This window comes from Rhopalosiphum maidis, chromosome 3 (assembly GCF_003676215.2).
Source record: "Rhopalosiphum maidis isolate BTI-1 chromosome 3, ASM367621v3, whole genome shotgun sequence".
NCBI lineage: Eukaryota > Metazoa > Arthropoda > Insecta > Hemiptera > Aphididae > Rhopalosiphum > Rhopalosiphum maidis.
Genome location: NC_040879.1, coordinates 53175376 through 53199632, shown reverse-complemented (window position 1 = coordinate 53199632; position 24257 = coordinate 53175376). Strand labels below are relative to the sequence as shown.

The following is a 24257-nucleotide window of genomic DNA, read 5'->3' as shown; positions in this document are numbered from 1 at the left end:
TTAATATTATTATTCATGGTAAAAAATTTATAAAAATATAAAAGCTTGTAAAAATGTAGATACAATGTTTCAATGTTGGATCTAATTTGAGTATTCAGTAAAAAAATATAAGTAAAATGCAGCGGACATTTCAGTTTTTGTTTGATTAGGGCAACTACTCACTGATTTGCCGACTCAACATTTTTTCCACGCAGATTCACATAGGATAGTGCCATAGCAGGTGAGAGGGGAGGGAAGTAAATTTTCAGATATATAAACGTCACGCACAGGATTTTAAAGTATTAAATATAAGAAATTTTGTCAAATATTTATTAAAATTAGAGTCATAAATATATATATATATATATATATTAAAGTCAAATAGAATAATTGAGTTATGTGTAGATAAATAATAAATAGGTAATAGTTACTTACTACCTTTTAATACTGATTTACAAGTAGTTAGCAGTATTTATAGTCACATAACGTAAATACTAAACATCTTGATTAATAATATAATATACTCCTTTAAAAATACAACAAAAAGATTAACAATAAATCTTTATTTATAACATATCAAAAATTGATATTCCATATTATGATTTATGACAATGGCCATAGTAGTTAAAAATAAGACTTCTTATAATTTTTAAATGTGCTGACTTAATGTTGATATCAATGTTAGACTAGGGCAAATGTCCCCCTGCCCAAATGATGCCACTGGTAAAATTAATTTTTGTAAGATTGTAGTGTAATAATGTAAGGTTATTATATAAATCTATTTTTTAAGTTAAAAGCTATGTGTTGTGTTCGACGTATTCACTCACCGATATTTCCTTATTTTTATATTTTGTAAGTGTCAAAATTATCGGGTCAAGTTTACTACCTATTTTATTACCCAAAATTTCCGGGCCAAGTTTACAACAAAAAAGGTAACTACGGGCCAGTTTACATTTGTCCGTGCGTAAGTATATAAATGGCTCGAGGCTACATCGCTATATAGTCTTGAGAGACGTCAAATACAACGGAATTTTGGCCCAACTGTTTTTATCGCCGCTAAAGGCCAAAAATTTTAGTAAAGCTTGTATATTGAACATAGTTTGTACGAGAAAAAATTATATGAAAATATTCCTTCGAATGCTATACATCGCACGTATAACGGCTACTTACTATTTACTAGGCAGATACGTATAAATAATATGACCGTATACACATTACATGTACATTATATCATTTGTATCTGTGCTATATACTCCGAAGATCGAGGTCAACAACCTTTTTGTATCTAACACACTCGTAGGTATATTATGATAGTCATTATATTTTATAAATATAATATATTATGTGTGTCCTCCTAGCTATTACATCGGCCACCCAGGAATAAACACATGGGTCATGGGGACAATTTTAATAAAAAAAAAACTCGGGATGCTGTAGGTCCTATTATTTTCAGTTAGTGAAAACTTATGACTATGGATTATTCGATGAAGAACTTAGCTTCCCCCCCCCCCCCGTGACCCAATTTAATAATCATATATTTATAAAATGGCTACTTGATATATTAATATCATAAGGAAATAAGAACTAATTAACTACAAGTGGCACATATTTGAGCTAATTTAATAATTATAGGTGCAAAGTATATCCAATCCATTTTAAAATGGTGCTTATTGATAAATAACAAAACTATTAAATTCGACTCTATATCTCTCTTGTGAATTAATAGTGTCTTTCAGACTATACATTTTTGCGTAAAAAATATTTCACTCGCCCATGCATATAAAATACAATATAGTACAATGTAGATTACTTAATATGAAAATGATTAACCATTACCCTTAGTTCATAGATCTCAATATCTCATATTATGTATAAAATATATGACTTTAGTATATGGACTATAGTGTATAGTGTATACTGTATAGACATATAAATTAAACAGTAGTTAGTAGAATATACATTACATAATATTATAAAAGCGCTACATTTATATTATTTGCCTTACAATAAACCCAGATAAAAGTAATTTCTATAGTACTACTCGTTGTTTATCATGGTAAGTGTGTTATTTTACGTCTAAATAAAATTTAAAAGAAATAAGATTAAAAAATGTTATCAAAAGTACTTAATTAGTACAGTAATTAACTCTATAATATTTAAATATATTACATAACTATTCATTACAAAATGAATAAATACCACTGATTTATATAATAAATAATAACTTTAGTTCACGTCCATGTGTATTGCTTTTTAAACGACTTTTGTTAAAACAATAAGCCAATTTTGAATGCATATGTTTAGGTTTCAATTTACATAATTAAATAATATTTTACATGAATAGATCGCCGATTTTACTACGTTTTTTTATTTCTCTGAAAATATATTATACATTCACTCAATCAATCAGTTTACATAATAAAATATACAATAAATAGTGAGTGTATAATTCGTTTGTATATAGTATATATTAATACTAATAACGAGATGTATACCGATCGATAAGAGAAAACTACGCACCAAAAATATTTTTTTTACTTCAAAAAATATCTCTGACACAATACAAAATAATTAAATTATTATAATAGTCACTATATACAGAGACCTCAAAAATCAATAAAATATATATTAAAATTGAATACCGTATTATATAGTATACATTTAATATATTTATTAGGTATCTAATAATATTTCAAGGAAATGTATGTTATTTATTTACGGAATAAATCCATTTACAATAGTAATATATACAATTACCTAGTGTTGCAGTATAAGAATTATAATAATTCATTGGTAAGAATGTGCATAAAACATATTCAAATATTTGAATAGGTACCTGTGATCTGTGTTACGTACCTATTTGTAAATTAATATTATGTTAAAAATTATACTCTACTTATATATTTGGCCGTCGATTTAGGGAGAAAGTCTATAGCGGCGCGCCGGCGCGGCGGGGCTTTGGTAATGCGGTGGGACGGAGATAGTGCGGCGGTGGCAACAGCGCTCGTTTCTTGAGCCCAGCCACGCGCGACGCTCTCCAAGGTCTTTGTTCGTGCACGCGCAGCGCCGCCGGCAGGTCAACAACAGCAGGCTCGTCGCTTCTGCGCAGTTGATGTCGGCAGTTTTGTTTACGAGAGCGGACGTTCGCGGGCCACCATTGCTATACGGTCACACGCAGTCACACGCGCGCGCGCCCGCACTCACAAACACACACACACACACACACACACACACACACACACACACACACACACACACACACACACACACACACACACATCGGTCGTAGGCCGTTGTTGTCGAAGTAGCGACGTTTTGGTGATGTGGCTGGGGGAAGCGTTATAACAGAGGGGTCGAGCAGATGGTTTGGCGTCGGCGTGGGGTCGACAATACTCGACATGTGTTTCCCACAGTTCATGCTATACATAACGTAGTAGGTATTTTGTATGTATATATGTATGTATGTGCTATATATTATATACATTTATTATTTACTTTGTGTATGTGTGTGTATGTATATACAGGCGTGAGGACGTTGGGCCCCTCTGCCAGGTGTTGTGTGTAAGCCGAACTGACGAATTCATATAGCTGGGGATTTGGAATAATATTTTCATTGTGTGCTGCAACGTATACATATAAGCACTGCGGCGAACACGTATAATCGACAAAAGAATTCCCCCCGAAATGTATAATAGATGTATGGGATAGTATTGTGTGTGTGGTGTGTATAAAACACTATGGAACTAGAAACTCGTTTTCGACCTCAAAATATACGACGCATAGTGCATTCCGATGTATAGCGAGTAGTCGGATAGTCAAGATCATACAATGTTATAGCATATCGTCCTTCGAGTGCAGTCCCCGCATCAAACACTATTTCCCGATTCAAACTATTTGAAATACACCCATATTTTAGAAAGCTAAAACTTAACGCGTCATTTGACTTGTTTCAAATCAAAATAAAAAGGTTTGTTTTCGTGTCATTTAAAAATCTTATACAGGTTCCTCCGTCAATCTTTAAGACAAAACTAATACGTATTAATTATTATACAAATGTAGCTTATAGATAAGTTGAATTTATGCGTATCCAATTAATAAGTAATAAAATATTTTAAACATAATTATGACTATTATTTAGATTATGGTTATTTTGTCTAACTTTCGAGTAGAATAGTAAATTTGCCATGTTGCACAAAGGTTACAATCTCAGAAAGAGAAAACAAATAGTACTTAAGTACTTTACAGTAAATAAGCATTCTTTTATGTATATTTTTAAATACGTTTATTAAATATTCAGATATTTATTAGCCTAGAGTGTGCGAGGATCATTGAGTACAAACATGTTAATGCACGAAGTTTCCATCTTAGAAGTTTTAAAAAAAAATAGTTTGATACGTTTACAATACAATAACTCCTTCTATATTAAAACCTTAATTTGTCAATCGTCAGTTAAATGCATTTTTAGACAAGGAAAACTTAAAATGAAAACGTCATATAAGGGCTTGTAAGTGGCAGTTAAAAACGTTCTTCGCAGTACACAATTATTAAACACGAGTTTAATATACAAAATATATAATATGGTTTGAGTGCGCGCTGTATCTATATATATTTTTAATACAATTTATATATTATACTTATATCTATCAGTGGCAATAAGAAAAATAGACTAAGGAAACATTTTTTTTAGTTTTTGATTATATTATAACAATAATAATTATAGAATAATTAACTTAATAGTTCTTAAATTTCTTATCAACGTTTTAAATTTATTGATATAGTTACTTTGAACTTTTACTATATTTATATTATTATAAATATTTTAACTAAGAAGTCTTCCTTGTTGGACCGTAGAATATATTCATTACTTTAAATACATTTATTTCAACATTTTAAGATAGAAGAATCTTTCTTATTTTTATTTTTGGGAAGAAAATGGAGAGCAGAGAAAAACATTAATTTGTTTTAATAATAATTTTAAATTAAAAAATTCCGTTTGTTTGATCTCAATTTTAATATTTTACATATTTTTAGTATATAGTTTATCAATCGTAGATAAGTAGTCTATATGAATAAATCGATTAATTGGTTAGAAATCAAACATGAATGTATACCTATAGGTACTTTAAAACAGGAAAAGCAAGTACCAGTTTTTAATAAAATCTTGACATTCCGTGGATAACGAAATAATACATATGGGTACCTACATAAAGTGTAAATTTAAATAGTAGTTGTAAATGTTGGCGACGACGTGCAGCGTTATGATGTACATTATAATGTAATAATTATGAAAAGCTAATAAAATAGCATCGGCGGCGGTTGTTAGGGACCCACTGAACATAAATCAATATACCCTTTTCATATATATACATAAAATATATATATATATAAATAGGTTTAAAGGTATATGGTATATTATATAATACAAGATATATCTAAATAATATTCACTACATCCGCCGAAGTGAGCTGCGGACACGATGCGCATGCGCGTGGTTGCATGGCAACGACAGCCTGGATATATTTAACAAGTATTTCCGGTGCACATCGTCGTTTATGTTGAAATGAAAAATATGACCCCAAATCCTAGAGCGTATACCTATATGACTCAGTACTTCTCGATAGTATTAAAACCATAAATATATTATAATATAACAGTAAATGTATGTAATATACATATAGTATTTCCGTTTATTGTCGTTTATCAATGGCTTAGCTATACATATAAAAGCACTCCCAGGAAAAATATTTTTTTCACCTCTAAAATTATAAAAACTGTATTATTTTTTACTAAAACAGTACTGTAAGCCACCAAATTATGTTTACGCCCTGAGGCAACTAATTTTGTTGCCCTTGTAGTAGTTACACCAATGTTGTATATATGGGTAGGTACTAGATATAATAATACAGGAAGTACATAATATATTCGATAACTCATTTAAATATTATAATTTAAATAATATAAAATGTTGGAATTCTATTGTTCAAGTATATTTATGAAATATACTAATACAAGTAAAACCTGTACGTTTGTACAAAATCAAATTTGAATTATTAAATGTTAACAATAATTTACTTTTTAATACTGTACTAGTATATGTTATTAAACATTTAAATATATTACGATAAATAATTTAAAAAATCGTTTTATGCAGGAGAATGAAGAAGAGATTAAAATAAGGTATTTAATAATAAATTTTTTTTTTAATTTATAAATAAGTTGTTTTGACTGCATTATTATATGTATGTATATTTTTTTTTTTGTTCTTTGCTATTTATTATTACAATACCCCTAAATACTAGCCCTGTATCTATACCTGACTATTAATTATTTATTAGTATACCTACCTATTGGATTATAATATGTCAGTCATAATATTGTTAATGTTTAGGTATATAATATAAGTACATCATATGTAGGACAATTTTATTATTATTTTATTACTTGTAATTATTACATATACCTGCTTAAGTACCTATCTATTATATAATATCAATATTATACAAACACGCATAATTAGCCAGATACTTATAATAGGTTAGGTTACCTATACGAGTATAAGTTTGATAAATATATACTATAGATTGTAAAATATGACAGCTAATATATTTGTGAGCTGTTTTAGTATTTTTCAATAATATTGAATGATAAAAAAAACATATAAAATATTTACCATGGATTTAGCTATAGAATATTTTACTATCTTAACTCAGTGTTACGAAACTTATAGAAATATCACATTTGTTTAATGTAAAACGAATATATTACATAGATAGAATAGAACTATAAACCTACCTAATATTTATTTTTTTTAATTTTATTTCAAAATGGCGGAAGACCAAACAATGCACAACGACGATACGCCGTTACGTTTGGTGAAAGTAATACAACTGACAATATTTCAAGCGGCGTTCACACTACGACTAATACACCAAGTGCCGTGTCGTGCTTTGTCGTATTCCATGTATTTAATTCGTTATTACCAAGAGAAAAAAAATTTAATTTAATAGGTAATGTAGGTAACATGTTGAAAATATTTAAATCTATCTGTCGTATAGTGTTTAGTGAGAATCTAAATTTATATTTTACAAGTTTAATAACTATATTTAATATATGTATATCAGTGTTTGTAATAAAAAAATAGCTCTATATCTCATCAAATACTACATCCAATCTTATCAATTAGCAAACGATATGACATAAGCTATTTTATATAATAATCATGCAAATAATATAATATATCTTTATATATAAGTACGCAATATATTTTAATAGATAATATTAGTATATTACACTGCGAACCATTAAATAAATATAATTATATACCTAATGTATATTCTGATAATGTTATGTAATGTGTAAATACAAAATAAAATACAAATTAATAAATAGAAAATAAATTATTATATTAATAATAATAATCTTCATTGTATCATAATAATGGTGTTTCGAAACAGAATCGAAAAATATGTATAAGGTATAGGCAGCAGTGTTAGGTAGTATTGTAACGCAAATTACAAATTACTGTAATGAAATTACTTTTTCAGTAATGTAGTAGTCATTTAATTTTATTTTATTCAAATTAACGTTAATGTAACAAAATTATTTTTTAAACGTAATTTCTGCGCAGAGTAACACATTTTTTTTACGTTATTAACATGAACTAAAATAATTTATAACATAAATATAAAGGGATTACAGTATTCCCGAAAAATTACAAATTAATTAATTAATTTATGATTCCGAAATAATATTATTATTTGACATTTCTATCTATATACAGTCATACGGTGTATAATATAATTTATTAATATTATATACCTATACAATTTATATAGTAAAATATATAACTTTTTTCTGATAAAAAAAATATTGATACATTTTATCAAGAAATAAGAAAAGAGTAACGTTATGTGTACACTCTACTTTTTAAAAGAAAAAGTAATTTAACGTGAATGTATAATTTAAATAAAAATATTTAATGTAACGAGTAACGTAATTAATAATCTTACTAATACACTTGTAATTAAATCTGAAATTTTTTTTTATATTTAAGTACTAAATTACTTCCTTCTTCCCTAAAAATGATAAAAAAAATTGTCATGTATACCGGTTGTAGGACACTGTACGGTCACCCGGAAAAAATGAAAACCGCTGACAGCTTGTACTACTTCAGAAAGTAATAAAATTTACATGGCGGACAGTTTGTACTATTTCAGGTAAAAAAAAATGTTGAGACATGAAATATTAGACATAATTTGTTATTACAAAACACAGGTAGTTAACAATGTAAACATACATAAATAATAATAATAATCAGGGCTAGGATTTGTATGCAATAAACAATTGTAAAATATGCATTTTATTTACCAAAATATGCAAAAATATGCATTTAAATTGTTATAAGATAAACACAAAAATATAGTTACTTAAAAAATATTTATTTATTGAAATAATCAGTGATTGGTTGTTTGCCTTAAAATAATATAATTGAGAAATTTAATAATTTAGAAATAAAATTAATTTAATTTAATTTTTTATTAATTACGAAATATACTATAAAACATGCATTTTTCGCAATAATATTCATTTTATTCAATATGTGCAATAATATGCATTTTATCCAAAATATACAAAAACATGCAAAATAAAAACACCACCATTTACGAGTACATACGTACATACCGTACAAAACGTCCGCGATCGATTTCTATCAATTTATTATCACCGTAGAAAGTGTTCGCGATATGCAACTCAAACAATAGATAATACAAACTGTCCGTTTACCTATGTATCTTGTACCTAACTAAAGGTATAGTAAACATCAAATAATCAATAAACTGTTTATTATAATTATATATCCTGCAAGATACCAATAAATTATAATCTATAGATGTATATTTAATAGAGAAATATAGGCATGTAACATACATCTACCTATATATTTATATATACTATATAGCTTACCTAAATAACTTATCTCCATTTTGCAATTTTAATGAATTTTTACAGGACTTAACGGTATGGGTATATTTACGTATGAAAATCACTCGCATTAAAAGGCAATTAAAAACTACAATAAAAATAGTTTGTCACCAAAACTTAGGAAATGTTTACAAAAAATAAAGTAAAATAAAGAGTTATATTTTTTGTTTAAACTAAACTGTTTTATTATTTTTACAGCACTCTATGTAATTTCAAAATTTCAATGTCAGAAAACAAGAATTATTTTTGTCGTGAATGATTAGGAACTTTCAAAATGGCCGACCCGTTGCGATCGTTCCGTTGTTAAACGACAACATACAATGATGACGCACTACAAAGATCAACAATTACGATAGATTAGTTGTACGTATCGTTTATTTGCTCGTATAGACCACGAATCTCATACAAATTATTTTTTTTGATTTGATATGATAGATATATATCCTTGGTATATCTATATACATTATGAACACTTTATAATATAGTAGGCAATAGCGAGATATAGGTAGGTCTTATTATTTAATATTATATAGGTACAATATATTAAAACTTATGGGTATATGATTATGAAGACAAGATTTATCGCCGACGTTCAACTAAAAAATATTAAATTATATTTTATCGAGATTTGAACCTAACCCGAAAACTAATACAACCTGCTAGCACATTCGTTGACTTGAGCATAATGTCTATGTATAGCTTAATTACTAATTAATATTAAGTTAAATTAAAAATGCAATTGATGTGTCTATATTCTATACAACACGTTAATACAATTTCATTTTAACTCTTCTATTCGATTTTCTTTAAGTTCCTTTTAATTAAACTACCATAATGGATGGACACAGTATAGAATCTGTCATAATTACGGTAAATAAAATTAAATATATATAATAAGTATATCAGAAAACTAGACTTCTGTAGAGTTGTATACTTGTAAAGGTACCTTCGTTTAATTAAATTGCCTATAATATAACTATATAAGTAATATCAACAATATCGTATAGGTACATCCGAAACACAGGTAAAATTACATAAAGTGCCCATAGATATGTGACACTTAAGTATGTGTAGTGATGGGCTGTAGGTAAATAACCAACCGGTAAGAAATTACTCAATCATAGTTTACCTTTGAAAAATTGGGTATTATATATATATATGTATATGTATAAATATATAAACTTAATAAAAATTTTATTTGTTTATTATGCATTTTATATTTTGTTATCGAAATGTTATTAAATAATTGTTGTTTGAAGTAATTACTCAAAATACCGGGTAAATAACAAGAGAATTTACCAAAAATACATTTACCGGGTATTTACCCATTTAGGTACGTGAAAATCGTATTAGTAAGTTACATCGTTCAGTTATTTCTTTCTGTCGAAATCAAAAAATCAAAAGTATATTCACATGACACATGTTATGATCAGTCGAACAGTGATATTAGTTATATTATTGATATTGGTTATTGTAATTTGTAACACAGAGGTTAAAAAAATACCTATTTTAACGGTCATAAGACGTCATAACATGAATAAATAATAAAAAGACAATAATAATAATAATAATAATTGAGCTGATAATATCGATTTATAAAAATTGAGCGCGATAATCGATATTGTTCGTTCCGAAATGACCATCGCCAACGATAGAGTTGCTACAGTGATTCTACCACTACACCCCGTTATAATTCCCGTTTTGGCTGTTAATGTGAACACTGTATTATATGTATATGCCATGAACATTAGAGAATTTCTCTAATGTTCATGGTATACGCAAAAAGGCCTATCAAATTTGACGATATAAAATAAAACGTTCGAGAAAAAAATATTATGACACAATCTTAGATCTAGATCATAATTTACTATGGATGGAACTATGCCACGATATATTTAAGCACATAATATCATAAGCGACGAGTCTCTGACATTGATGTTTGATGTGCGCATGCGCAAGGCATGCCGTCGCATATTTAGTTATTGATTGCTGATTCATATACAACTAAATATGCGACGATTAGTCTTACGCATGCGTACATTAAACATCAATGTCAGAGACTCGGTGATTATAATATATGCTTCAAATTTTTTATACAGCCGATATGGGAATGGCTCCATCCATTGTATATGATCTAAGGACACACTATTACACTAGAGAATTATTTGCTATAGGGCGATATTCTCCGTCGTCAAAAAGGGACTAGATGATGTGCATATAATATATATATATATATATATATATGTTATGCATACAACTTATAAAGGCGTTGATTTTTATTAAACAATTATAGTTTGACATTGGATATTGGTTTAAGTATATTATATTATTATGTATACCTAAAACGCCTAAAACCAAACATAACACTACATTATAATCTATTAACTATAAAAGACACCTATATATGGTTAAATTTATATCCTAATATTGCTTTCTCATTACTCTCTGACCAGTGTTCAAACACATTCTATTTACTAATAAATCATTTAATACTGGCGCGTCGAATTATATTATTACAATAATTTTTTGTAAGTGTTTTACTATTATAAAAATTACTAAATAATAACCATTTTTTTAAATTTTTATGTAAAACATCAATATTATCATTACTACTTACTATATTAATTATTATAAAGAACAATCATAATGTTAAATTGGTATAATAATATACTATAATACATATCTACTTATAAAATATAACTTATGTCAGAAACATGGAGACAAACTGACAGTATTGGAATATCTAATGCATATATTATAAGTTATAACCGATATTAATATATTAATTATAATAATACTTTAAACTTTGGGCAGGCATTTCAAGTTTTTAAATATAAATAAATATTTTCAATGACAGTAAATTGAATAAACAACAAGGTATAAGTAGATACCATTCTACATACCCTAAAGATGTTGAATGGAACACGTTATTGAGTGAATCACTATAATGGATATTGTTAAATTTGAATTCAATTAAACACATTGTATATGATAAAATACGATTTAGAACATTAGAGATTGTTTACATTTTAGTAAATATGGTACAAAACAATCATTTTAATAATACCAATACTGGATTTGCGTAATGCTTTTGATTTTGCATTAATTTTTTGTTTATTTTCCTATTATTTTGAAAAATGCACGTTTTTAAATTTTAACATCTTCAAACTTTCAAAGTACAATTTTCTATCCAAATACCATACTCAAAGTGAAAATTAAAGCATTTTATCAACTTATTATCATAAAATGTACACATACACAAACATACACATTGTAAAAGTAAGATCGAATTGCACTCATTTTAGTTCAATTGAACTTTGATTAAAAAAAGGTAATAGTCGAACTGCATTAGGATTAAAAGTAGGTAATGTTTGAATTGCATTCGGGTTCAAAAAGCAGTACAATTTTATTTAATATTATGTCATTATACATTTTCTCAAAATTTCTATAAAAAATTATTTCATTAAATAATATATATACTTGTAATATTATACATTAAATTATATAAAATTAAAAAGTATAAAAATAATAATTAACATTATTTTTTGAACATCTGTTTTTAACCCGATTGTAGCTCAATCATTATGAGTTGCGTAAATAGGGGGTTTTAGGGGTTCAAACTCCCGCCGAAATATATGGTTGGTTTAAATTATATAATTTATTAAAATTTAAAAATGGAAATTTTTTTCAGCCCCTCCTGAAATTAATTTCTATACATGCAACTGATCATTATACCTATTTTTTACTCGACTGTAGTTCGACTATTACCTCTTTTTTTAACTTAAGTGCAATTTAAATATTATCTACTTTTAATCCGAGTGCAGTTTGACTTTTCAATTTTGGTAAAAACTAAAAAGTGGAATTCGACTATCCCGCATTCTAAAATCAATACATTAATCATTCCGCTCGGAATCTAAAATAATATTGTTTTAATTTAAGAAAGTATTTATGTATAAATATTATTTTAATTATTTGCAAAATATACATATTATTATTATATGATATACAATATATAGAATAAATAAGTGCGTAGGAATGTAAAACGCTCAATGAATACCGTTCTATTATAATTTATTTTAATATATATAATATTTAAGAATATCATACATTAAGTACATGTGAAACTATAAATTTAGTCGAATTCTTTATAAAATAAAAATGGACAAAACAACAGATTATAAATGATATGTATTATTCATAAATTATTGGTATTTATTAGGTATTATATTATTACATTTATAATTTATGATAATAAAATATAAAATATTATATTAATATTTTATTATTTTAAATAATAAATATACAAATAATAATAGGAAAAATTATTAAAATTTATAATATTATATCCGCATAAACGTACATATACGAACAAACAAAATAATTTACATAACATCTTTTGAAATAAAAATAAGTATAATTCATTTTTTTTTATAAAGGTACATAATATTTCTTTGTGTTGAAACAAAAATATTTATGTTGTACATCAAACAGACCATTTTTATGAAGGTTGTTCACTATTCATTGAACTAATTAATAATACAGAAATTTAAAATACGACTAAATATTATGTATACTTATATATCCAGGACTGGACATTAACGCGTCAGAAAGTTAAAGTTATGACAAAAGTTAAGTGACGTTTGACTAAATTACAAAACGATATACTTATTTTCAAATAACTCCTAATTAAACAAGTTAATGTTTTTCCTGTGGCTTACAGTTAATTAATTTTGTATGGTGACGTAGTTACTTTAATTTTTTTTTTTTATTTAAGTAAATCCCATAGATTATAAATATATACAGAGTGTAATAAATACACCCTGTGTTGTTCAAATTAATATTTTTAATTTTTTTTTTCATTTATCATTAAGATACCCTAGCGCTACATGTATAATTTAATTTTTTTTTATGCTTATTTTTTACTACTAAAAATAAAAAAACTTTTAAAATTTGATTTAAATTTTTTGGATAAATTTAAAATAGCCAATTTGTGAATCTGATTATAAAAACAATTTTTATGATAAAAATATTTATCTAATTCGAGTAGTTTATTTTTTAAAATTTTTAAAAAATATCAATACTTTTTGTCTTTTTGATTAAATTAATTTGGAACGTAATAACTTTTTAAAAAATATTATGATATTTGAGAATTTGCTGACACGAGTATATTTCTTAAATTATTTACTCATTATATAAAATTAACAATGTCATACATTTAAATAGCATCATTTATTTTTTTTTTTTTGTAAGAATTATTGTTTTTATAAATGAATAAAAAATACATTAATATAATAAATATATTTTGTTAGTAAAGTCTTCTCATCGGTTAACCCCTTTCTATTATTTTCTTACCAATTACTCTTATTTCTTCGATTAGATAATAGAATATTATGTATAATTTTTACTGTGTATTTTAGATTTTGATTGGAGCGATAATTACGATGATATGTGTATTTTTTGTTTATTTGTATATGTTACTGCGAATGTCCGCAATTGGTGAGTGCTGACAGTCACCGGCTAATGTCGTCATACCCCAAAGTCATTGGTGAATGTTGGCATATTAATTAAATTTTTACTGTTTGTAAACATTTACTAGCGAATGTCGACATTTATATAACGATATTGGTGAATGTTGGTAATGCCAATATTATTTAATCTGATCTTATCTAAAGTTCTAGTACCTACCTATAGATGTAATTGCAAAACAAAGTGTACCACAAAAAAGTGTAGTTGTAGAAATTTTGGCATTTTATGCAGTTCAAAATGTCATGACAGTTTGTCATGTTGCAATAAGTAGAACAATTTTCACCGTTGTTTTAATTAATAAAATTAATTGTTAATATTTATTATTTATAACTAAACATATCATTTTTATTTTATATTATTGTCTATAGTTCTATACTCTATAGTCTATAGTACTATACTATAATATTATGTGCGAATACGTAACCTATGTCAACTTTAACCAAAATCGTGTTGTGTATGTCAACGTTGACCAAAATCCTAATGTAAATGTCAACATCCACTGGTACATGTCTATATTGTTTTAATTTTTCAACATTCGTCAATTTAGTAGGTGTATGTCGACATTCACTAGGTGATTGTCAGCACTCACTAATTGAGGACATTCACAATAACATATATACACGATAAAAAGTTGTAAAAAGATTTGATTTTCAACTTTGTAGGTAATTTCTGATAGAAAATTGGACATTACAATTAGTACTTTAGAGAGTTCAAAATTAAAAATGTCTAGTATTTTTAAAAATTGTCAAATAAAACAAACTTAAAGTTAAGGAAAAATGTGAATTTTGAAGAAAAATTTATTTTTAACAAAATCGATTGTATTTGAAGTTTAAACATACAAATAACGATTATTTACAAACTATCAAACTATTTTATAGTAATAATAATAATAATAATATATATATATATATTTATAAAACCATCAATTTTTATAGTTATGGTTTAAAATCGTATAGAAGGCTGAAACCAAACATTTTTTTTATATAGATTTTAAGTTTAAACATTAACAAAATTACACATTTAAACAATGAATAATTATGTTAATTATTATTTAGTTATACAGTCGAGTCGCAATAACTTGAAATTGAAAAGAGTTAAAAATTCGTTTTGAGATATGTATTATTCGAAATCTCTAACTCAAATTTATATTAATTTATATATAATTTATAATTTTAGGGGAATAAAAAAAAATTCAAGTTGCCAAGTTTTTCAAGTTATTGAGGTTCAAGTTATTGTGACTCGACTGTATCCTAACATACTCGTACATTACATACATATTATATAGTAATAAGTTATTACTATTAACTAATCATATAAAAATTAATATAAATTTAAGTTAGATATTTTGAATAATATATATATATATATATCTTGAAGCGAATTTTTAATTCCCTTCAATTTCGAGTTATTGCAACTCGACTGTAATTCAAAATCATCATTCGTATTGACTAAAAACTTTTACCTAGAATATTATTATATAAATAATATTACTATACGCAACACAATTTTAAAAATATGTATAGATTTATTAATTTATACCACATAATAACATGCAGTATAATATAATAATAATAATAATATACATTATAATAATAATTAAATATTAATAATATAATAGGTAAATACAATATTTCCGACAACTTAATCAACCAACCAAAATATAAATAATAAAATATTTACTTTAATACCAATTTCAAAAATGTTATCAAGAAATATATTTAGTGATATAGGCTGACTGATCGTTTCCACTCAAAATCATTTTTCATATACAATAATAAATAATTGAATTCAAATTTAACACATTGATAATAGTAACCCACTCAATACCTAATGTACAGCAGAGTGGTACCCACTTTTCTATCTTCTTGTTTTTATGTTTTTACTTAAATGAAATTTTCTCATTGTGCTTAGTCATAAAAGTTGTATATAAAAAAAAATAAACAGCTAAATAAATAAACTAATTCTTTACTAAATCAAGTTGCTATTTTCTATTCAAATTATAAATAAAAAATTTAAACTTTCTATACTAACATAACTTAAAAATCTAAAGTAAAAGTTTTTTCTCAGATTTGTTTAGATATAAAAAACGAAATAAAATTATGGTATTTTAAATCCTATATAAATACTATATAAAATAAGATGTTGTCTCGATTTGATTCAACGATATCGTCACTATACAACTTAAGTACGTTTTCGGGGTTAATTTTCGAGGGGAGGGGGGGTTAAAATATTTATAATATATGAATTAAAAATACATCATAACGTTTATAGCTAGTTTGTTTCTCCTTTAAAAATATCTGAGGTGATTTGAACCTCTAACCTCCCTAACTGCATACGGGCTCGATACTTCTTGAATTATTCAATATCAATTTAATGTCATATGGCTCTATTTTCTATGACTTTATCTAATCAAATTATAAAAATTATCACTTATCGGACTCAATGGCTTATTACCGAAGACATATTTAACGATATATTATAGGTAAATACGGTACTTAATAAATACTATTTATATACGTAGACAAAATATAGATACATACTTCATAATTTTTTTAGTAAATTCCAGACTATTGAATGGCAGTCATTTGCGGTGAGATTTCGTCATAAATATACGTGAGACACGACCGCGTGTATATTGATCGATTATTATAGGTATACATGCAAAATTACTTCGCGACGCATCATGACGATGTATTCGAATCGCACTATAAATCTTGTCGTTAGTACTCTAGCATACAACAGTAAACACAGATTACAGATACCCAATGTATAATGTATTGAAAAATTATCTACAAATACCTACATATGAATTATGAATCTAAGTTAAAACGATATAATGACGTTTTCGGATCGAGCGGGTAACCATCACACGGATGCGTAATGTGTATACGACGCGTCCGGAAATGACACTGCACATAACGATATCACAAGTAGATATGTATATATTATTATTGTTACTTACAGTAGCGATATCGTTCGTTGCTCATTATTGTAGGTATCTGTTCACAAAAAACTCGGTCAACGGTAGCCTGTACACGGAAAACTTGTGACACTATATACATAGTATATTAATATAATATCATAACATTGTATTGCCGAGGAGCGAACGAATCGCACATCTGTCGCGGGCGGATGTGTAACGATAAACGAATGAAATATTATGTACACTGCATTTGCTAAAACAACGATTATTATTATACCACCTATCCGTTGACGTTCGTCATACTGCAGTTATGCATATTAGCACGCGAAAAAAAATGATCGATGCAAATATTGAATATTCAACCGCGGTTAGGTTTCGCCATTAATTATTACCTCTTCCATGCAAGATTCAAACTGGCCGTCACATACCATCACATTTTGCCGATATACAGGGTGATCATTCTAGTATCAGACACTCGTCAATCGTCATTATACGCGTTATTATTATTTCGAAACGTTGTAACAGAGTTATTTTTCGAAATAGTCTTTCGAGGAAATGTATGTATAATCTATGCAGAAATAATGCATTATTATTAACCTCCGCGCGAATATTGGTAGGTACTAGGTAGTGAGCTGAAAAGCGGGAACAAGACCAGTATAATATTTTAAACATGTACAAAAACTAATAAAGTGATAACTATAATAATATTATTAAACTTTAAACATGTTATAATTATTGCGTGTATTTTTAAAGTTTTCAATAAAGAAAATGTATAAAAAACTTAAAATTTTTACGAAACGTCGATAGTGTTTACTATACGAGTAGTTACTGTTAAGAGGAACGACCAATATAATTTTTTTCTTTCGTCTTAAATCGAGCTTATTACTTGTAATAACATAATTAAAGTCTCTATCCGTATATTCCATTCATTATATTCATTATAACGCATTTTATTAATTAATTATGGTATTAACTTATCAAAACAATATTATAAAGAAGAGGTAACATTATCTATATCTTGTCAGAAGCTTTATTTTAGCATTTTTAGCTTTTTTTTATTATTATTTTGAATTGTCAAGAAGTTGTTAATAAATATGAATAACCTAATAGGAAACTGAAAAATTTAAGCAAAAATAAATTGTTTGAAGGCCCCTTGTCTGTTGTGTAAAGTGCATGCCCAATTTGATATAAATATTCACGATTATATTATAGTTGCTGCCAGTTGTTTTGATTTTCATTCCAGAAATTACATGCATGCGTAACTTTATTTTTTTTAACTTGTATTCAAGTATTGTCAAAAAATATTCCAATGGTGTAAAACAAAACGATGATCAGGTAAAAAATTATAAATTTACAATTTTGCTTTCTGATAGCAAAAAATAGGTAGGTAGGTCTTATAAAATAAAATAATAAAATAAAAGTAGCAGTTAATAAATAGTACATAAACTATGGGAAAACATCAATCAATTCGAAAATGTTATTTAAAATAGGGATCGTCATTAAAAAAGTTGTGTTGTGCCTTACGCTTACTTTAAACACATAGGTCTAACTTAAAACAGTTATAAGTTGAAGAAATGTATGATCCAATAGTTTAGTTTAATATCCCGCAAACATAATTGATAAATATGCAACTATAGAGTTAAACCTACTGAGTAATAAAGTGTACCTAACCTGTTTCTGTGGACGCACGCATAGATTTGTGCTAATATTATAGTAATATAGATAAAGATAATAAGAATACTTTAAAGTCTAAGGTAAACATAATAATACACAATATTATCATTTTTCAGACAGATTGCTTTGGATTTGATTGGAGCTTTTTTGATAAGCAATTTAGGAGCAATTCAAATTATTAACTCTCTCAGAATACACATGAGTAAGATTTGTATTTTTATAAATAGCAACATCTATTTTTACGCCATATTTAATTAGGCCTATTTTTATTTTATTTACACTACATAGGTAGTTAGAAATTTAAAATCAAAATTTAATGAATGAAAAACAATTAAAATTTATCACAAATAAGTTTATTTATCTATTAAAATGTTGATAATCGAACAATTTGTATATCAGCCTCTAACTCAAATAATTGTTATTATTATACAAAAACAATACTTAAATAAGATAGATATTAATTATTATTTTAGTAAGATGTATCTAATGTATTAGCACAGCAGTTTACAAAAAAAAAAAAAAAATTATACCAACTACCTAATTAACTACAAAAAATATGTATATATATGAACAAATTCATTTAAATAAAATTTAAATATTTTAGTTAATCAAAAACTATAGGTTTATTTTTAAATTAGAAACGGCAGTTACTTTTGAATTTTAAAGCTAAAGTTATGAAGTGAAAATAGATATTTAAAAATGGCCTACTCAAGTATGGTATTAAAAATAGTTATTTTTAAATTTAAATTAAATCGTTATTTAAAAAAATACAAGTCTGCGATGGTTAAACATTTAAAATGTTCCTATAAATATATATTTTAACTCCCCCTATATTATCTAAAAAGTCTTGATTCGATCCAGCGTAACTACTATTAGGAATAGAGAATTAAATTTAGTGTTATTTGAAAAAAAATTTAAAACTGCTTGTCCAAGTCTGTGTTACTTAGACAAACTTTAAACTTTCTACATTACCTAACGTTAAAATAATAATTTAAATTCTCAGTCTTATATATACGCACAGAAATACAGATCCAACATAGTATAACTTATACTTAGTACTAACCTAAACACTTATTTATACCAAGCAAAATCAAGAATTAGACACGTACCTATAAGAGTAAAAAAAGCATCCCTTCTGGTTTCTGTATCTCGTTAATATAATATTTACTGTTAACTATTATAAATTATAATAGTAAGTATATAATATATGCATTTGTTATTAACTTATAAATCAATACCTATATACCTAGCGTAAAACGCCGTGAATATATCTGTGATATTATAATAACTTAAGAGTAGTCTAAAAAATTTTTAAATTTCATTGTAGACAGTAAAGTAAATAATTATTAACCGTTATAATAATTAACGTTTTCTCCATTCCGTCTCAAAAAACGATGGTGTTATTATGCTCTGAAAGGTTCTGTCAATGGATAGTCTCCCTCCTTATGTAAACCATGTCATTTAATTATGTTAGTCTCTGCTATTTATCACATTTGCTTATTGTACAAATGATACAGATTGTAAATATATATTTTAATAATAATAAAAAAAAAAAAAAATGATTAACGTAATGACAAAAAGTTTTTAGTTTCTTGTACATACAATATTTTTTTGAATTACGATAAAATAATAAACGTTTTTAATTGTCATTTAAATATTTAATTTTATCAACATATGAACTTGAAATGTCTATAAAAATATGATGTGTATATAATTTTTCAAAACATTTTAACAGTAAGACGAAAAACTTATAAAGAAACTTTTATTACCTTTTTAACCCTTTAATTATCAAAATTATCAATTTTTAGAATATTTTCAAAAATGTATTAACTATTATTGTACATGAAAACCGATTTTGAATGGAGGAGTATTATGTCAGCCTTGTAATACTTAGTATATTTTATTATTTATTTATATATTTTCTAGTTGCTACTAAACCAAATTATAGTAATTTATTTTTAATATTATTTTCTAACGGTATTTTACTTTTATGGAAAAAAGAATTATTTTTATCGAAAACATTGAATTTATAACAATATTATTTTTTATAATAGTAGCCAGTAGGTACTATAATAGAAGGTAAATAATATTACTATTGTTATTAACTTTTTATTCATTATTGAATACACCGATTTACCATAGAACGATATGAATATTAGGTTTATGGTATAAATGGTCAATAGCTTAAAATAAATCTAAATAACTTGAAAATGGCATTGTGTATTGTAAAATACAATTATATACGTTATACATAAAATTTTAAATTCCCACGAATAATTTATTTTAACGATAACAAAATAACTAAAAATTAAAATAACATTAGTTTAACTTCAAATATTCCATTCCGTCAAAATTGTGACGACATATTTTTCAGACCTTTGGGGCTTAATAAGAATAATTACTTAGTAACCTATATTGTATTAAATAACTAGTGATGACAAGTTTTAAAAAATTTAAAAATTTAAAAAAATTTAACTACATGATAATTTGCAAACTTTATTTTAATTTTACAAATTATAAAATCTATACTTAATACCTATGTAGGCTATAAAACTAATAATATTGAATTAAATATAGTAACATGCATAATATTTTGATTATATTAGGTCAATAAGATATTTAAACAATGTTATAGTACAATATGTATTCAGGAAAGTATATTTTCTTAGTCAGTTTTAATATTAACAATAAAATACAATTTGGTTAATTAAAAATACTTATTTAATTCACTATTTTTTTTCATCATAAATGTAAGTTTTTCTATGTTAATACAAAAATGATCTATTATAACATTCAATGCTTTAAATTTAACTCATTTTTTGAATATTAATTTTATAAATAATTATTTTTTTTTAAATAAAGGTTTTTCAAAACTGCGTATTTTGCCAGGTTAAATTTGGCTAAAATAGTAAACAAAAACGTTACAATGTGCTGCACTCTAGGATTAATATTGTTTGAGTTATTAATAAATTCATTGAACTATATAATAACATAAAAGTTATCATATGGTTCAATAAGTAAATTACACATCCTAATCTAAGAATTAAAGATGATTATTTATTATTAGCTACGTGTCATCGACTTTATACTATGATAATTTATCACGTTTATGAACAAAATATTAATTGATACATTTGTATAGAATACCACTGATTTACCATCAAAAATATTAAAAATACATGTATAGAAAGTAAAAATTTAATATAATATTTTATAACAATTTATACTTAAAATATTAGATTTTTAGAATAATAGAACTATTTATTAATTTTACAATAAAATTAAATTTGTGGGTGAATGTGTAGGTTAGGTTAATAAATACATTTTGGCTATTTTTGTATACCTCTATAGGCTATAAATATTTTAAATTTTCGAAATTCCAATTATTTATTTATTTTTTTTGATTTTTATTTCTATGAAAAAATTTTTGTTTGTAAGTAAAAATTAAAATGTAATATGTTCCTCGTAATTTTTGTATTATAGTAAAAAAAAATATCGAAAATTTTCAGTTTTTTTTCTCATTATTGAAAGATTAAATTCATAAAATCATGGAAATTATTAAACTATTTCGTAGCATAAAATTAATAATTTTATTAAATAATATTTAAAAATTGTATTCAAGATTCCTCAAAAATTTATTTTGTAAAAATGAAAAAAATTTAGTATCAAATAAAAATGATTTTTTATGAATGATTTAACTTCAAATTTTGACGGCATATAGATATTCAAATAATTTATCCTCAACTAATTTTTGTTATTTCATTATTATCATGAAATAATATTGGTCGTAACATTTTGAAATATTACACTTGTACTATACTCAATGAAATGTTTATAACATAATAATATAGACTAATTTAAAATAATTAATAAACATTTTTTATTTGAAAAAACCCGACGAAAATTCAAAAACTTGTAAATTATGTTGTAGCTGAAAATTATTTTTTAAATACATTTTTTAATATTTATAAAAAAAAAGGCCAGCAAGTGGATATTGCTCTGCTGTATAGTAGATATGAAGATGAGTATAGGTCACTATAATGGATGTGTTAAATTTGAATGCAATGACAGGTATCATTGTATACGAAAAACGATTCTGAACGGAGATGATTTGTAACTTTGTAAGTCTAGGATAATTAGTAGGATATATTGTATAATTACCTATATTTAAATTATAATATATCGTTATTTTAATCGATTTCGTAAAAAAATTAATTTCATACGCACATAAAATTTTTTCCATATTGACGGCATTGACGCTGGAATTTTTTTTACAGTTACTTAAAGAAAAACTTATGGATAACCTTGTATTGAGTTTTTTAACCTTAGGTATAAATCACAACAATTTTATGAATTTTCAACTTCAAAATTCTTTGCAAATTTTCGCGATTTTGATATATTTCGTAAACATTGAACTTTAAATGATTATAAACAAAAATTGTGACGAACGATTTTTGATTTTTTTTGCTACAATAAGTACAACTTATAATAAATCTTGTATTAAATTTTAAAGATTTTTTGGAACGCATTTAAATCGGCATTTAAAGAAAAAAAATTTAGAAAAATCGAAAATTTCAATGGTTTATAAATAGTTAAAAAAAATTCTAAATATTTTGAAAATTTAATCCTAAATAGATATCGCTATCATTAAAATTTAGTGAAAATTTCTAGTATTTACAATGATTCGATTTTAAGTTACAGCAAAATCAAAAAATCGATTTTGTCAAAAAGTACAGGTTACGCGTGAAAATTCCCGTTTTTCTGTTATTTTTTCAGGGTTTTTGCCGACGCTTTTAAAAACTACTGGAAATTTTTTACTGTTGACCCTTCCCCCCAAAGTACCAACTAGATGAATTTTCCTTTTCAAAGAGGGGCTGAAGTAAAAAATTAAAGCATTTTTACTACTTCAAAATGTGATGACAGACACAAAAATAAAAAAACACACATCGTTGTAAAATCAATACATTCATCACTTCATTCAAAATCTAAAAAGTAATACAAAGTTCCATATACATTTTGCTTATAATATATATATAAATAAAATCTGATTAAAATAGTATAAATATTTTTTATGAATTTCTGAGATTTATCTACATTTTAACGAACTTGGATATTCACGAGTAAAATAACGATTTCACAACGAACGTCGAATGAGTTTAGTTAGTTTTAATTA

The 24257-nt window shown here is 25.5% G+C and overlaps 1 protein-coding gene across 1 annotated transcript in view; it reads right to left on the bottom strand.

Moving 5' to 3' along the window:
* Positions 1-17841, bottom strand: part of LOC113557938 (calcium-binding mitochondrial carrier protein SCaMC-1-like) — a 57775-nt gene extending 39934 nt beyond the window's left edge. Inside the window, exon 1 of the mRNA XM_026963477.1 lies at positions 17803-17841. Within this exon, the coding sequence (XP_026819278.1) occupies positions 17803-17841 (39 nt within the window). The remainder of the gene's footprint in view (positions 1-17802) is intronic.
* Positions 17842-24257: the final 6416 nt, after the last annotated feature.